The sequence below is a fragment of the Carcharodon carcharias genome, chromosome 28 (genome assembly GCF_017639515.1).
Source record: "Carcharodon carcharias isolate sCarCar2 chromosome 28, sCarCar2.pri, whole genome shotgun sequence".
Classification (NCBI taxonomy): domain Eukaryota; kingdom Metazoa; phylum Chordata; class Chondrichthyes; order Lamniformes; family Lamnidae; genus Carcharodon; species Carcharodon carcharias.
This window is the reverse complement of record NC_054494.1, coordinates 38,084,274-38,102,528: the sequence shown is the minus strand read 5'-3', so window position 1 is coordinate 38,102,528 and position 18,255 is coordinate 38,084,274. Positions and strand designations below refer to the sequence as shown.

General features: G+C 42.9%; 1 protein-coding gene across 5 annotated transcripts in view; it reads right to left on the bottom strand.

Annotated features, from left to right (window-relative positions):
- Positions 1-642: 642 nt before the first annotated feature.
- The window catches only part of si:ch211-51a6.2 (neurotrypsin), a 45,158-nt gene continuing 27,545 nt past the window's right edge, over positions 643-18,255 (bottom strand). For all 5 annotated transcript variants that reach the window (XM_041176041.1, XM_041176043.1, XM_041176044.1 and 2 more), the window contains 7 exons: positions 17,327-17,532; positions 16,048-16,189; positions 13,868-14,073; positions 12,103-12,181; positions 9,695-9,817; positions 4,734-5,014; positions 643-1,204 (listed from right to left, as the gene is read on the bottom strand). In XM_041176041.1, the coding sequence (XP_041031975.1) occupies positions 837-1,204; positions 4,734-5,014; positions 9,695-9,817; positions 12,103-12,181; positions 13,868-14,073; positions 16,048-16,189; positions 17,327-17,532 (1,405 nt within the window). In that variant the 3' untranslated portion in view covers positions 643-836. The remainder of the gene's footprint in view (positions 1,205-4,733; positions 5,015-9,694; positions 9,818-12,102; positions 12,182-13,867; positions 14,074-16,047; positions 16,190-17,326; positions 17,533-18,255) is intronic.

Here is an 18,255-nt window from a genome sequence, read left to right as displayed (position 1 = left end):
ATGTGACTCCAGACCCACAATATGGTTGACCCTTAGCTGCCCTCTGAAATGGCCTAGCAAGCCACTCAGTTGAAGGGCAATTAGGGATGGGCAACAAATGCTGGTCTTGCCAGTGATGCCCAGATCCCACAAGAAAGAATAAAAAATTCCATTTGCCTTTTTTGATTATTGTCTCTGACCTGTTGGTGACATTGCAATGATCTGTGTACCCAGGCTGTACAGAAGTCATGTGTTGCAGTGCAGGCTGGCTTATATCGCTGCCCGCTCCCAACCCCCACGCCTCAATCCCACCTTAGCATGCCACAATATGGTATGCCATCTAGCTGAAGAACAGCAATGTTCACTCATTCTGCGGAGCTCAATTTGGATGGGTTCACGGCCAAGAAGTAAACTGACCCTGTTCCGGTTCACCAAAAGCAAGTGAAAAGAGGAGAATTCTGTTCTTAGCTACTGATACTGAAGTTGGGAATACAAAGAGCATACAAGCTTTTGCTAAAGTAGCAAATGGAAGAAATCTCTCTCTGTGCTTTTAAATAGTCAAAAGAAAGTGAAGGAAAATAATGCTATGTGTTACTTAAATAACCGTCAGCAGAATTGTCAAACATCAGCCTAACCCTCACCCAGGTAATCCCTAACATCAACTGTTTTTTATTGTTGTGGTTTATTCTGACACCATGTTTGTTGATTATTTTAAAAGTCTAATAGGGAGAGATTATACTGTATCCCAATTATTACTCCAATTATTACTGTATCCCAATTATTACTCCAAGATCTTTGGTGCATTTGAGTAAGAAGTAATTCAGCAGCTTATTGTTTGAACCAGTCTTTCTCCCCTCTCACCCACCACTGGAAGTCTTTTCAGCTTGCTTGCTCACCAAGTTTTCTTGCATTTTCACTTTGGTTTCAGTCACTTTCTTGATCCAAGAGACAAATTTAGACACTTTTGTGTAAACGCCAGGAGAGTCCTTTCTTCCACATCCGTAGCCCCATGAGGTGATTCCTAAAATGACCCAGCGTCCTCCTGTGCGCTGGCATGTTAGAGGTCCACCACTGTCACCCTGGCAACTATCAACCCGCTTGTGCTCAGACAGATTGCCTGCGCAAATCATGCGGGCAGTAAACTTGTTCCTGTAGCGGCTTTCACAGATCTTCTTTGGCAGTAAAGGTACAGCACCTTGCAGTAGAGTTCTTGAGTAGGATCTTCCTAAAAAGCGGGTTGGAACAACAATAAGTCATTGCATTACTTGCCTCTAGGTGGCCAGTGTCGGCCATTTTGTTTCAATATGTCAAGTTAGCGTTTGCAACTGGTAAAGTTGACTACGTTAATGTCTTCTCAATGCGCCTCCCCTTGTTTTAACACAGTGAGTTGCTATAATCTGGAATGCACTTCTTGAAAGGGCGGTGGAAGCACATTCAGAAGGGAACTGGGTAAATACTCAAAAAAGAAAAATTCGCAAGGCTGTGAAGAAAGAGCAGGAGAGTGGGACTAACAGATCTTGATAGCTCTTTCAAAGAGCCAGCTCAGACATGATGGCCTCTTTCTGTGCTACACAATTCGATGTAGGCCATTGGTCCACAGGAGTATTTAGTTTAAGCAGTGTGATGCATGTGTGAAGACAGTGTATACAATAATGCAATTGAAGCAGGGTATATGTCTGTACACAAATTTTGTTGCTTGAAGGTTCTATTTCAATATGTCTTAAGGAGTATCTTTCTTCAAACAATTACATTATCTTATACACTAGTTCAACCCCAGCTAGATTATCGTGTCTAATTCTGGGCATCACACTTTAGAAAGGATATGAATGCTTTGGAGGGCATGCAGAAGAGATTTACTGGAATGATTCCAGGATTGAGGAATTATAGCTATGTGAATAAACTGGAGATTGTTCTCCTTAGAGCAGAGAAGGCTAAGAGGAGATTTGGTAGAGGCGTTTCAAATCATGAAGAGTTTAGATAGAGTAAATAAAGAGAAACTGGTGACAATAGATTAAAGGCCAATAACCAGAGTCAAAGATTCAAGGTGATTGGCAACAGAAGCAGAGGCAAAGCAAGGAAAAGCTTTTTTATGCAATGAGTGGCACCATGGTAGATATGGATTCAATAATAACCCTCAGAAGGGAACTGGATAAATATCTAAAGGAGAAAAAAATGCAGATTTGTGGGGAAAGAGCAGGGGCGTGGGATTAACAGATTTGGTATTCGAAAGATTCAAGGCAGACTTATGGGCTGAATGGCCTCCTTCTGTGTTGTACTATTTGATGACTCTGGGAAGTAATTCTCAGTGGCAAAGTCATGGTTAAGTGAAGAAATGCAAATTATCAGGACCAAAGCAGGTGGAAGGGATGTGGAGAGGTGGCATCCTCTCTGCATATATATTAATGAGCTTGGTGTACAGAGCACAATTTCAAAGTTTGCAGATGATACAAAACCTGGAAGGATTGTAAACTGTGAGGAGGACAGTATAGAACTTCAAAAGGACATAGACAAGGTGGCGGATTGGGCAGATAGGTGGGAGATGAAGTTCAATGTGGAGAAGTGTGAGGTGATTTATTTTGGCAGAAAGAAAATGGGGAGATAGTATAAGATAAAGGGCACAACTCTAAAGGGGGTGCAGGAGCAGAGGGTGCTGGGTGGGTGTATATGTGCATAAGTAATTGAAGGTGGCAGGACAGGTTGAGAGAGCAGTTAATAAAGCATACAGTACCCTAGGCTTTATTGATAGGGGAATAGGGTACAAGAGCAAGGAGGTTATGTTAAACTTGTATAAGACACTAGTTCAGTCTCAGCTAAAGTACTGCATCCAGTTCTGGGCGCTGCACTTTTGGAAGGATGTGAAGGCATTGGAGAGAGTGCAGAAAAGATTCACGAGAATGGTTCCAGGGAAGGGGAATTTCAGTACTGGAGATAGATCAGAGAAATTAGGACTGTTTTCCTTGAAGAGAAGGCTGAGAGGAGATTTGATAGAGGTGTTCAAAATAATGAGCGTCCTGGACAAAGTAGATAGGGACAAACCATTCCCACTCATGAAAGGATCAAGAATGAGTGGGTACCCATTTAAAATAATTGGCAAAAGAAACAGGAGTGATATGAGAAAAAACTTTTTCATGCAGCGAGTGGTTAAGGTCTGGAATGCTCTGCCTGAGAGTGTGGTGGAGGCAGGTTCAATCGAAGCATTCGAAAGGGAATTAGACTGTTAGCTGAAGAGGAAGAGTAGGCAGGGATATGGGAGAAGGCAGGAGGATGGTGCTATGGAAATTGCTCATTCAGAGAGCCAGTGCGGACTCAATTGGCCGAATGGCCTCCTTCTGCAATAATAATGCTGTGATCCTATAACTAACGTGTTTGTAAAGGACTTTACAATTACACCACACAATGGACAGGAGGAGGCCATTCAGCTCCACTTATTCATGCCTGCCTTTGTTCCTTGCAGCTTGCTACCCATGCCTTACAAAATTCTATAATTCTCAGTCTTGGAAGGTTTAATTAACTCAACATCCACAGCCATTCGGTGGAGAGAATTCTGGATTTCCACTACCCTTTGTGTGAAGAAGTGCTTCCTGATTTCAATCCTAAAGAGCCTGGCTTTGATTTTAAGGTTCTGGATTTCCCACCAGAGGGGATCATTTTGTCAGTAAATATGCTGTTGAACCCCCTTATCATTTTAAACACCTCGATTAGGTCACCTCTCAACCTTCGAAACTCAAGGGAATACAAACCATCCTCATAACTTAACCCTTTATGTCCTGCTTATCACTCCGGACCCACTGTACCTGCCCAAAGCCAATATATCTTTGTTATGAAGTCCAGATGGGATCTAGCCAAGGCTCTGAGTACAAGTACAACTGAGGCATCACTTCAAATTAAGCTGTTTGTTTTTAAGGTGCAAAGACACTTACAGGCACATTTTAAAAGCTTTATAATATTAAATTTGCTAAGAAACAGACTACTGTACACCACTGAAACTAATAAATGGTTCTGATGATCAAACCAGGTTATTCACAGGTGGCAGATGAGAAACCCACATTAAAAATGCTTCTTTACTGTGACAAACCCATTTCCAGCTGTGCTGATTAAAGCTATGTCAAGTTACCACTCTTAAATACCTCAAGGAATGTTTATTGATACAAGGGAAAAGAAATAAACTATTGCATTCGAATTCCCTGCTCGATTGCTCTTGGATCTCACAGGAGATTTTCAATTTGTGATTTTGCAATTGAGTTTGAGTTTGCAATTGAACTTGAACTTTGGAAAATCAGCACAAATTTAGTTTCCTGATTGCGTCCAAAGTGGAAACTCTAGACCATGGTCCTCACTAATAAATGCAATAAAGAATTCAGGAGAAGGTTCTTTACGCAGTGAGTGGTTCAAATGTGGAACTCGTTACCAGAGCAAGTGGTTGAGGTGAATAGCATAGAAACACTTGCAGAGAAGCTAGACAAAGACTTGAGGGACAAAGGAATAGAAGGATATGCTGATGGAGTTCAGTGAAAGCTCGGAGGAGGTTTGCGTGGGGCATAAACATTGGCATGGACCAGCTTGTGCTGTAAGTCCAATGTAATAATTGTTGGAGTTGGAAACATAAGAACATAAGAAATAGGAGCCAAGTAGGCCATTCAGCCCTTCGAGCCTGCTCCACCTGTCAATATGATCATGGCTGATCTGATTGTGGCCTTAACACAACGTTCCTACCGCCGAAACCTTGTATATCAAAAACCTGTCAAACCGCTTACCTGTATCTCCCCACCCAGTGATATAGCAGGTTTGCCTGTTAATTCTGACCTTTTCCTTTCTGCCTGGTAAACAGACTGGAGTTGCATACTGATTAAAGGTCACACAATGTCCTTCTTTGCCCTTCAGTCTGACCAGCGCTATATCATTATCACTGCTGTCCGGCTGGTAGTTCTTGTGAGTGACAATCTTTTCAACGGGGATTTCTCGCTCATATTCATCCTCGACGGCCGTGTGATAATCTCCAACCCGAATAAAGTAATGCCGTGTGTCGTTACCAAACCTGAAAAGGTCAACAGCTCAGTAAACACAAACCCTCTTTTTGAAATGAAGGTTTTCACATGTAAGGTCTCTCCCTGTTTCCATTATAAAGAAAACTCTTTTGATTCAAAACAATTAAACTAAATTATCAAAATCAGGGGCAAAGTAGAAAGCAGCTCCTTAAAGGGAAACTGCAAAACCAAAAGGCAAAATGCAAAGGAAACTTACCAACATTATATTAAACTGTGATTAAAGGGGTCTATAAAGCACCCCAGTCCCCACAGTGCCCACCAAGCACCAAGGCCTCGATGGTGCTGGCAGACACCGCGTGCTCCTTCTCCAGGGACACCCAGTCATGTACGTAGCCGCGGAATAGGGGCAGACAGTCGGGTCAGACGACCCTCTCGATCGGCCGCTGCCTGCACCTGTTAATGGCCAACTTGGCCAGGCCCAGGAGCAGGTTCACGAGGAGATCCTCCTCCCTCCCCCCAGCAACATTTCCACTTTACATGTTCCATTCAGGAAAGGCATCCTTGAGAAGCAGCATCTCAGCTGCTGCACTGAGTGTCTCAGTTGGCAGCAAGTCTTATCTCTGAGTCAGAAAGTTACCGGTTCAAGTCCTATCCCAGCAAAGTGGGCATAACACCTAAGCTAATGCTCCAGTGCGGTGCTGCACTATTGTAAACACTTCCTTTTAGATGAAATGTTAAACTGAGGCCCCACCAGCCCTCTCAGGTGGATGTGAAAGATCCCATGACACTATTTATAAGCAAAGCAGGAGAGTTCTCCTGCTGTCTTCACCAATAGTTATCATTCAGCCAACAGCATGTCATTGTCACATTGCTGTCTGTGGTAGGGTTGCCAACTCTGCTTGAAGGTTTTCCTGGAGATTTGAACACAAGGTCTCTCTCCTCCAAGCTCCCCCATCCCCATGCATCTATCCTTGTGTCATCCCACTTTCCCACCCCAAATACAAACTGAACAGACTCCTCAAATATTCGACTGGATCTTTTTTGATTAGCGAACAGTGTTTTCCCGTGCCCTGCACTTATATAAAAATGAAAACTTTTTTAAAAAATGGAAAAATACCCATTTCTTTTAATGCTCCTATCACTTTTCCACCTGAGTGTTGCTTGCAACAGTGTCCTGGAGGTTAATCTTTAATTCCTGGAGACTCCAGGGAAATCCTGGACAGTTGGCAACCTTCTGCTGAAGAGTCACACGGACTCGAAACGTTAACTGTGTTCCTCACGGCAGGTGCTGTCAGATCTGCAGAGTTTTTCCAGGTATTTTTATTTTTGTTATAGTCTGTGGGAGCTTGCTGTGCACAAATAGGCAGCCATGTCTCCTTATTGTAACAGTGACTACACTTCAAAATTACTTCATTGGCTGCAAATTACTTTGGGCCATCCTGGGGTCATGAAAGGCGCTATATAAATGCAAGTCTTTCTTTCCACGAGTAGCTGTTCTTTCAGTTTCTTTGCCCTTTGGTTCCCTATGTAAATGAGAGCTCTCGTCAGCACCCCAATTACCCCATCCACCCCATTCTGGTGCATGATGCTGAGAGTTTGACAAATGTTGATGTCCATCACCACAGGAACATGGGCTAAGGAAGAGATCAGCCTGCAATCAGGCACAGGAAACAACATTAGGAAGTACGACTGATTGCACTGTAAACTCCCAGCTACCATGGAAGACTGTCTAACACTTACAGTAACTTACACCATGTTGTACCCAAGTCAAGGGTAACAAGGACAATTGTAGCAACTTCTATTGCCATATCAAGGATTTTCTCCCATTCTTGAAACGCCTCAATTTTAAAATTCTCCTTCTTGTTTTCAAATCTCTCCCTGGCCTCAACTCCTCCGTCTCTCTATTAACCCCCACCAGCCCTACAACCGTTCATGATTTCTGCTCTCCTCCGATATTGGCCTCTTGCTGTCCACCAATTTCCATCGCTCCACCATTGGCGACCTCGATGTTAAACTCTGCAATTGCCTTCCTGGAGTTTGCTGCCTCTCCTTCTTTAAGATGCCGCTCAAAACCTACCTCTTTTGATGTTTGACAATGTTCCTGTGAAGCTACTTGGGACGTTTTATTACAATAAAGGTGCTATATAAATGCAAGTTGTTGTTTTTGTACAGTTCAGTGCTGTTCTCCTGAAATGGAAATTCTTTAAGAAGGAGGGTGGTTTTGGAGAAAAAGGCAGAAAGAAAATAAGAATAAGAATTGACACTAATTATGCAAGAAGATGACCATAAAGATAGACTCCAAAATCAGCATAACACAGTACACCAGGTGATCTTGGCCTTATCACAACAGTGAAACAATTTCAAAGTACTTCATTGGCTGTGAGGCATCCTGAGGTTGTGGAAGGTGCTGTTTAAATGCAAGTCCCTCCTTCATTCTTTTTATAACAATTGCTTTCATATTATTATCAGTAGTGGCACTTTGAACTTTGCCAAGGGCATAATGCAATTTGCTATTATATAATATTAAGTTCAATCCTGCTAATGCTGAGATTTCGTAATACCGAATAATCCAATTTATTATAGGTAAAATAGAAAATGCCGGAAATGCTCAGCAGGTCTGGCAGCACCCTGAGGAGAGAAACAGAGTTAATGTTTCAGCTCAATGTCCTTTCATCAGAACATTGACCTGAATTTCTGGCAGATTCCCAGCATTCACAGTTTTTGCTCTTGAGCCAAATGTATTACTTGGGTTCTGATGGTTTAGATTCTATTTGCTTGTACTTGATCCAGCCTTACTTTTTATTTACTGGTTCATGGGATGTGGATGTTGTTTGGTTGACCAGCATTTACTGCCAACCCCGAGTGCCCTTGAGAAGGTGGTGATGAACCAACTTCCTGAACCTCTGCAGTCCTTGCAGTGTAGGTCCATCCACTGTGCTGTTAGAAAGGGAGTTCCAGATTAAACTCAATGAAGGAATGGCGATATAGTTCCAAGTCAGGATTGTGTGTGACTTGGAAGGGAACTTGCAGGTGATGATGTTCCCATGTGCCTTCTGCCCTTATTCATTTCAGTGTAGAGGTCATGGGTTTGGAAGATTCTGCTGAGGGAATGTTTTTTCAGTTATTCTTTCATGGGACGTGGCCATCGCTGACAAGGCCAGCATTTGTTGCCCATCCCCAACTGTGCTTGAGCTGAGTGACTTGCTCAGCCATTTCAGAGGGCAGTTAAGGAGCCAGTCACATTGCTGTGGGTCTGGAGTCACATGTAGGCCAGATAAGAATGGCAGATTTCCTTCCCCAAAGGATATTAGTGAACCAGACAAATGTGTTTTTATGACAATTGAGGAGAGGCAAACTCTCAATTCCAGATTTTATTAATTGAATTCAAATTCCACCAGTTGCTGTTTGAACCCATGTCCCCGGAGGATTAGTCTAGGCCTCTGGATTACTAGTCTAGTGACATTACCACTACGCCATCGTCTACCCCAATCCATACAATGGTGATAATTGTAGTCTTATAGATGCGATTGTAGCATATTGAGTGCTATATCAATTCCAATGCTCAGCCAAATGCACTAAGAGTTAATAAATCTTGAACTTTTGCATTATGCTCACATTAGCCACAAGATGTGATAGTTCTTTTGAGTTGTTTTGTGTAGGATGATCAGGGCCTCACACAGTATTAAAATAATATATTCATGGTATGAACCAGAGAAGTAACTGGCATCAGCGCTGGCAGGTTACCGCTCATGGATGCCAGGTGTCATCAGATACCTTCACACAAAAGCATATACATTGACTTATGGAACTGAGGCACAGCTGGTCTGTGAGAATATTAGAATATCAACACTTCTGTGCTCAATTCCTTTGTCTACTGTGTTATCAGAAGAGTTAACCCAGTTCAAATAAACAGGATAATGTCGCCGTCAAAATAACAGAGAAAGGAACTGCATAGAGCAGTGTTAGGTTTTTGTGCACGAAATGCACAACAATAATTCCAAGGTCACCGTGCAAGGGACCAGTAAGGACCAAACATCAGCACACTCAGTAAATGCCAGCAAGTTTCATATCCATATAATTAGAAAGAAAGTCTTGATTTATAGTCTTTCATGACCTCCAGATGTTTAAATTGCTTTACAGCCAATGATGTACTTTCTTCTTATAATGTAGTCAGTGTTGTAATGTGGAGAATGCAGCAACCAATTTGCACACAGCAAGTTCCCACAAACAGCAACGTGATTATGACCAGATAATTTGTTTTTGTGATGCTGATTGAGGGAAAAACATAAGTCAGAACACCAGAGAAAAGACCACTCCTCATCTCCAACATGGTGATGTAGGATCATTTACACCCACCCAAGAGGACAGACATTAATATCTCACCTGAAAGGCAGCACCTCCAGTACTGGAGTGTCATATTCAAGTCACCACGGTGTGACTTGAACCCACAACCTTCTGACTCAAAGACAAGAGTGTGAGCTACTGAGCCACAACTGGCACAAACAAACTCTTCACTCTCAGCACAAACAAACATGCATTAAGTTCTACATGGTTACTCCTGCACTTTGAAGTCTGGAGCAGACACAATGCTGAGGTTGGGGGGGAAATACCACTCACATGCAAAACAAAAATTAAATATCAGCCACACTAATAAATTTAAATGGAATGAGAAAACAGGGCCAAAACTACTGTTTCAATGAAAGCAAAGAATTATTGTCTCCCTCACAAACCTTTTGAAGCAGTGAGCTGCAGTCAGCACCCAGCAGTTGTTGATTAATGTGGCTCCACACAATAAACGGCTCTCTCGGTAAAACATCTTCAGCCTCAGTGAGGCTTGCCATGGCCATCCACCTCTGGAATCACAGGTCAGAAACGTCTTGACAGGAAAACACTTACAAACCCCTCTATGTAGTCCAGAGTCAACCAGAACAGATAAAGAGTAACCTACACATTTTTAGTACATGAGCAAAGTTGCATATGTTGGGCCTATATGTGCAGGCACGTTTTTCCCATTATAACGAGAACCTTGGTTTTATAAATAGAGGCATAGAGTACAAGATCATGGAAGCTAAGCTAAACTTTCATAAAACACTGGTTAGGCCTCAGTTGTCCAATTCTGGGCACCTCGCTTTAAGAAGTATGTCAAGTCCTTGGAGAGGGTGCAGGGATACACCAGAGTAGTATCAGGGATGAGCGGGTTCAGTATGTAGAGATACTGGAGAAGCTGGGGTTGTTCTCCTTAGAGCAGAGAAGGTTAAGGAGAAAATTAATAGAGTCACAGAGTTATACAGTACAGAAACAGACCCTTCAGCCCATCATGTCCATGCCAGCCATCAAGCACCTGTCTACTCTAATCCCATTTTTCAGCACTTGGCCAGTATCCTTGTGCACTGTGGCGATAGCATACAGGTGTCGAAAATTGTGAAGATGGAGGCTGGGGGATGTCTGTGTGATGGGTTCAATCAAGGTCCCGGAACCAGGGTGAAGCCAAGGCTCAGGTGAGGGAGCTTTACCAGGCCTGGTACCGGGAGGTGCTCAACACCATACAGAAATTCTACCTGGATATCACAGTGAAACAGGGACTGGATAAAATACGGGAAACGTTAACGAAAACTGCCCACGTCAACGACTCCTGGATTATCGACTTGCTGGTGATTAAGGACAAAATGGATCATGAAGAAACTATTAAAGGGTGGAAGCAGCGGACAGACATCATGCGGGACATAAGGTGTAAATAATGAGGGAAAATGGCTATTGTAAAATAAATACATTTTTAAAAATTTTAAATCCTGTAATGTTAAATTTTTAAAAAGCAGATTAAAGCCGAGCAGTTCTACCCTAGAAAGTTAGCTATTCGAATCATTACACAGTGTGTTGATGAAGCTAGAGCATACCTGTTTAGACCAGCTGCTGGTACTGAATGTAACATCAGCTGGTGATAGTCAACATCTGGTATTGCACTGAAACTGTTGCACTTGGTCAATACAGAAGTGCAATTAAACAAACAGGTTCCAGTTGTATCCAGGGGCAATGTACATTTTTTTAAAGTTTAAGTAGCACAAAAGACAGATTTTAACTTCCTTACTGAATAAAATGTACAGCAGAATCTATGTGGCTGAAGAGATTGAAGATCACAGTAGTAGGCAATGAGATGTAAAGAAAATGTCACAATTAGAAGTTCTGTCCATTTAAGCCAATATCCATTTAATAGGGTAAATTTAAGTATGCCCTGGTATATTTCCGTATTTGATATATGCCATTGCCCAGTGCAAACATGTTCATTACATATGTAGCTGGGTGTGCCAGAAAACTCATGTTTTTTCACACTTATCTTCCACAGATACAATTGTGTACATGAAAAGACACATGACCCACACTGTGGTTATCCGCCTGTACCCATGAGATACAAAAAAAAGACCTCCAAATAACACTGGATGTGTTCACTTATGAATTACATTAATCTTGAGAGACTGGCATTCTGGAGAGGCCCAACTTGTGCATCAAACAAAGACAGGCTAAGCCTCTCTCCCTATGTCACTACTGAGCAAGGTGCTAAGACTAGTAAGTTGTAAGGCATGGTGGTTGAATTTTATTAAAAAGAGACTGGCAAACATACCAGTATCCTGCTGTACATTCAGGTCTCCAGGTAACCTATGAAGATCCTTCTCTACAGGGAAAGGTCTATGCTCTATTTCCTATCTCCTCTGACTACCAGATTGAAATTAGGAACTTAGTCTATTGGGAATTGGAGTTAGGAATGCTCTGTGGCATCTCTGGTCAACAGCAAAGCAGTTTGCAGTTGGGTGAATATTTGGCGAGGCAGGAATGTGTGGAGATGATCCCAAGGGAAAATGAGGATGAACAGATGAAAAAAAGGAGCAATAATTTTATTATCTTGACAGGAAGAACAGAGGAAAGCTTGTAAATACCATCAGCTGACCCAGCATCAACTACTTTTACTTTTTGGTGTTCCAGTTGGAAGATGAAATGATCCTTGTAATTATTAATTATCCCTTTCAAAAGTAAAGTCAAACTTAGAAACATGTATACCTTTAAACTCAGCTGACTATCAGATTAACTCCATCAATGTCCAGATGGACAGCAAAATGTTGATTAAAATACCGTTTTCAGTTCCTACCTGATTGATTTATTCCCACCAATAATTCGCTTTTTACGACGATTCATTAAACGCAGGCCACACACTGAAGGCAAGGAACCTAAACATCCCAAATAAAATCAATTAAAATCTAAGCTAATATTCTTCAGTGTCAAACCTCCACCAAAGTCAACCATGGGCCTCCTGAAATATCATTATCAAAAATGCTAAAGGATACATCTTAAATAAAGGTTCATCGTGGAATCTGAAACTTGGTAGCTTTAAACAATTCTCTTGAAGGGATAGCTCAGTGTAACGTAGCTTATCAGGATTTGCTTATAACTATGGGATAAATGTACTGCTTATCAATAACGTGCTTATCAATAATATTAAACAAAATATCATTGAAAACAAGGGACAAAAATGGTCATTCAGGCCACCAAACCCTCTCCTTAAATACTACGGCCAGAATATTGCCATCGGCATGTGGGGGCGGGCTTAACACGCTGATGCGCAAAACTATGTGAGATGGCGTTGGGTGTGCGTTCCAATGACATCGCGCATCATTCCAATATTGCGTTCGGTGGGCATGTGCTGGAGGCGGCTGCGCATCTGCCAAACTGTCAAAGGCCTAGTAAGGCCATTAGGAAAGTAATTTAGCTCATTAACAGCGCTGCCCGTCCAACCTTAAGGTTGGTGGGCAGAAGAAGAGCCCAAGCGGCCTTTGCGTTTTTCAGGAAACCTCATCCACGGGCAGGAAAAAGTTTCCTGAAGGTTTAATAACATAATTAAATAAAATTTGCTAAATGTAGAAACATGTCCCAGTTGTGACACTGTCACATGAGGGGACATGTTTCAATAATTTTTCCGTTCATTTGTTCAGAAGTTTTATTATCAACTTAATCTCCCTGAGGCAGCTCCATCGGCTCTGGACCCGCTCCTGCCCAGCCTGCCCAACATCGGGAAGATGCTGTCCTATGTGTAAATTCATCTCCCTATAACCTCCAGCTTCATTATTAGATACTCACCTGGTTCCTTTTTAAAAGAGTTAATTAAAATGGCCTTAACTTCTTCTTCAGATTACTTCCTTGATTCTCTCCTGTACCTAGCGGCACATGGAGCCTATGTCTGTTTCCACAGCTATTTATTCCTGGAGCAGATTGCTTGCTTGTCACCAGAGGCTATAGCTTGAGGGCACCACTTTGCAACAAGCAAGGCTCACCAGGAGGCTCACCCACTTGTACTGCCTGCCACAGGCATCCTGGAAGGGTTTATAGATTTATAATCTACCAGTTTGGCCACATTATGAATGTGGTTGGAAGTCAATCATCTCAGTTCACTGCAGGAGTTCCTCAGGGTAGTGTCCACAGCCCACAACCATCTTCAACTGCTTCATCAATGACTTTCCTTCCATCATAGGGTCAGAAGTGGGAATGTTTGCTGATGATTGCACAATGTTCAGCACCATTCATACTCCTCAGATACTGAAGCAGTCCATGGCCAAATGCAGCAAGACCTGGCGTGGGGCTCAAACCTGGAGCCTCCAGCTCAGAGGTAGGGACACTATCCAATTCTATGTATAATACAGGTAATAACATAACATAAATAAACCCTATTTGATCATTTATTCTGATGGCAATAACTAGCGCACCAAGGCCTTGATATTGTGATAGAAGTAACAGTGAGACTATCAGCGTTCACCGCTATAATGGAATAAAGTCGACAGTAACTTCCAGCAAAAATTTCGGACAAGAATGTCCATTTGGGAGCTTATCCCACTCGCCCGTCAGCGCCCATCAGTACTTACCGCTGCTGCTAAGCTCCTCCAGTGGATCTTCCTTGTAATCACAGATGACACCCGCATCCTCGCTGTGCCAGCAGTTATGGATTCCAAGGCTGGATGTACCACACTCATCCAGTGAATTCTCATGGCCAGTACATCTCACATTGTCCAGGTGGATAGGTCCATGACCCTCCCCAAAATAGGCCATTGTTCTGGCTTTGGATTGGCCACTGCAAGGAAAAGAGTCTTTCACTGTCAGTCAGATTCCCACTTTGGTGTTTTCTCTGTGGGGTTTGAGATGTGAGATGAGGAATTGCTTTTGGCCATTATCTACACCAATACCACAAACATACAAGGAAGTTACTGATGCAGGAAATCTTCTCCTCAGTGTTTCCGACTTTGCTAGCACATAGTGATTGGAGGAATTTGGGGAGTCCAGTACAAAAGGGGCATAACCTTAAAATAAAGAGCTAGTCCATTCTGGGGCGATGTCAGGAAACTCTTCTCCACACAAAGGATGATGGAACTGTAGAATTCTCTCAACCCAACAGGCTGTTCAAGCTGGGGGCAGGGGTTTGGGGGTGGGGGGGGTGGTTGGGCGAGGGGGTTAGTGCTGGGGCTGAGGGTCGATTGAAAATTTCAAAACTGAGACTGACAGATTTTCATCAGACGAGGGTATTAAGGGTTACGGAAACATGGCAAGTAGATGGAGTTAAGACACAGATCAGCCATGATCTAATTTGAATGGTGCTTTGAGGAACTGAATGGATGACGCACAACATCTTATATAGACACCTCACTCACAGTGATTATCAGTTTAAACAAAGAAAGAAAGAATGGGGCTTTTTTTATTAGAAACGAGGAGAATAAAGGATGATACAAAAGAGATGTTTAACATGATGAACAGATGGGACGAAGCAGAAGAAAGATGTCACTTAGCGAGTGGTGTGGTCTTGCATTCGGCTGTTCCAACTTCAGCAGAAAACCTAGACACAAGGTGCAAATAGGGTTTCCATTGGCTGATGTTGTGGTGGCAAAATCAGGGGAAGCCCTGAGGAAATTCCCCAAGAAACATCTGTCCAGTGAGTGGTGGAGAACAAGGGAACACAGATATCAAAAGAGATGCAAAACATTTCCCTTCCTAAGAGCACTCTATGAGTGCACCTACACCAGGCAGACTGCAGCCATTCAAGAAGGCAGCTCACCACCACTTTCTCAGGGGCAATTCAGGATGGGCAATAAATGTTGGCATTGCCAGCGATGCCCACATCCCATGAATGAATTTTAAAAACCCAGGAATGAAGAGAGAATCGGACACAGAATTTTGCAAAGATTGCCCAATGATGTATCGGATGCAACTGAAATACATTTCTTTGGGTCTATCCGTTATAAAATTCCCCAAAATTGCTGGGAAAATAATGACAACTTAACGCACGTGGCATTATTAGTGTATAAAAGATCCAGCAACTTGTGACAAGGACGTGTCATGGCTTGAGCCAAGAATCACCATAAATTTCTGGGCAATTAGTGCCAGTCTGTCATTCACCTCCTGAAAACTTCAGTTTGCTAGTTTCAAGCAATTATTGGATTTGTGGTACAAATACATATGGATCTCAACAGAAACATTTCAGGCGCTTATTTCATGTCATAAGTACCCTGTTAATTATCTGATTTATGGTCCAAATATGAGATTCAGCCTTGAAGGCCAAAAAGGGAATGACTGAAATTGTGGAGTTTCAATCCTACAGATAGTAAATTGTTACTCGAGGTTATTAAAAATATAATTGAAAAGTTTTTTTCTTACTTTTCCTTTCTCTCTGTTTTGTTCTATCTCTCTTAATTCAATCTTTCTTTTCCTTCCTGCATCTAATTTAATTCTAATTCACCTCATCTCCTCCAACATCCCTCCATCCTTAAAGTGAATTGGCGAAGGAGATGGAGGATTCATGGAATTCCCAGTTGTGCTGTTATCAACATGCATTTCCAATAATTTGGAAGCAGTGAAAAAAAACTCAACTCAGGTCGTGAGATGCCCATTTGAGTAATTCCTGAATCACTGGTAGTGAAGCGTGATGTAAATGCATTGTCAATGTGTATCTTAGGTTTCTGAATTTTGCCATTGGGCGTGTTAGTTATGCGGTTTGGACTGAAGCATTCGGAGAGCTGATCGACTGCTTTAAGGTGGTCATAACTCCTTGACTCACCTGTAGCCCAACTGCCTGCAGACGACCCTCGCGTCCTTGTCTGTCCATCCGTCATCGCAGACACTCCCCCATTCTCCGTGGAGGTATACCTCTACTCGCCCCTCTTTACTATTCTCTCCATCCACAAGCCGGATAACTGGCCCTGTAAATGCAACATAACCAGTCACAGAACAATCTCTGCTGTGAAATTCAGGAGAAACCACACCCGTCAGTTCAGGGAAGCTCCAGATTTAAAGTTCTTAATACCGCACGTGCCAAACGACCACCTTTTCCCTCCCCAAGTATGTCCTAGTCTAGTTCCTCGCACCTTCTGTCCAAGATCATGCGGGATTTCGACAGAGTAAACAAGGAGAAAATGTTTCCAGTGGCAGAAGGGTCAGTCACCAGAGGGACACAGGTTGAAGGCAGAAGAACCAAATGTGCCAGGAGGAGAATTTTTTTGTTTTATACGGCGGGTTGTTATGGTTTGAAATGTGCTGCCTGAAAGGGCGGTGGAAGTAGATTCAACAGTAACTTTCAAAAGGAATTAGATAAATACTGGAAGGGAAAATAATTCTGCGACTGCGGAGAAAGTGAGAGAGGTGGGACCAAATCAATCACTCTCCCACAGACATGATGGGCCAAATGGCTTCCTTCTGTGCTGTATTGTTCTGTGAAATACTTTGGAGACACTTCTGAGAATCGTGATAAGACCGTACCTTGTTTCCTCTTAAACACTGTATCTGACTGTATGATTAACATGTTTGTCAAGGGCAGCAACCTTACAGTAGTGTCTTGTAACACAGTAAGGTACACATAACGGCATTCCTGGCAATACTTATCTGCCCGTCCTCGATTAAAACTTTTCCAGCAGTAGAATTACTTAGAATTTACAGCAAAGAAACAGGCCATTCAGCCCATGTGGCCAATCAATGCTGGGTGTCCACATGTGCTTCCTCCTGCCCCTATCCACCTTTGACACACGTCCACACACAGGGACCCGTTCTCTGCAAACAACAGGAATAGGTTCAAGCCTAGGACCTTTCTTTGGACTACCCGGGAGGTTGGGGGGCCTATAGTTTCCCATTGTTGTCACCATGGCAACACCTCGGCCAATCAGAGTCAACTTGCTAACCAATCAGCACCCTTTTCCCTGCAGTATAAATTGTTGTGGTCATTTGAAATTTGGCATTCTTGCATTTGTCCTGATGAGTGCAAGATGTCCCCCTCCTTCTATTCTTTCCTCATGCACTAATCCAGCTTCCCTGTAAAAGCGTTCACTGGGAAACTGCATGCTTACCTAAATTAGACTTGCTTATTTTATTGGTCTCTGCCTGTGCACATATCACGCCCACATCCTCGTGATGTGAGCAGTCGTGTTGGCCCCAGTTGCTCCGAGCACATCCCAGAAGCTCTAGTTCAGTCCCCGTGCAGACCACCTCATCCAGGAGTATGAAGCCAAGTCCCTGTCCGAATTTGGCCTCAGGTGCTACAATCCCAGGGCCACTGGTCAATGATAAACACAAACACTGATGCAGCAAGTACAATCTCAAAAAAGGTAGCGGGGTTTTACTATATTCAAACCCCACTACTTAAAATCCATTCTGTGCTGGGAAGAAAAAAATCCAAATTATCCAGTACAACAAATTAAGCAATTTAATTTTTTTTCACATGACTTCAATTTACATTAATTTGAATTGAGCAACTTTGAATTAAATTTATTAATTTTGCTTCCAATCTCCACCCCTCCATCATTTTCACATGGTCCCTCTCTGACACTTCCCTTCCCTTCCTTGATCTCTCTGTCTCAATTTCTGGTGATTGACTGTCCACCAATATTCACTACAAGCCCACCGACTCCCACAGCTACCTCGACTACAGCTCCTCACACCCCGCTTCCTGTAAGGACTCCATCCCATTCTCTCAGTTCCTTCGCCTCCGTCGCATCTATTCTGATGATGCCACTTTCCAAAACAGTTCCTCTGACATGTCTTCCTTCTTCCTTAACCAAGGTTTTCCACCCACGGTCATTGACAGGGCCCTCAACCGTGTCCAGCCCATCTCCCGTGCATCCGCCCACACGCCTTCTCCTCCCTCCCAGAAACATGATAGGGTCCCCCTTGTCCTCACTTAGCACCCCACCAGCCTCCGCATTCAAAGGATCATCCTCCGCCATTTCCGCCAACTCCAGCATGATGCCACCACCAAAAACATCTTCCCTTCACCCTC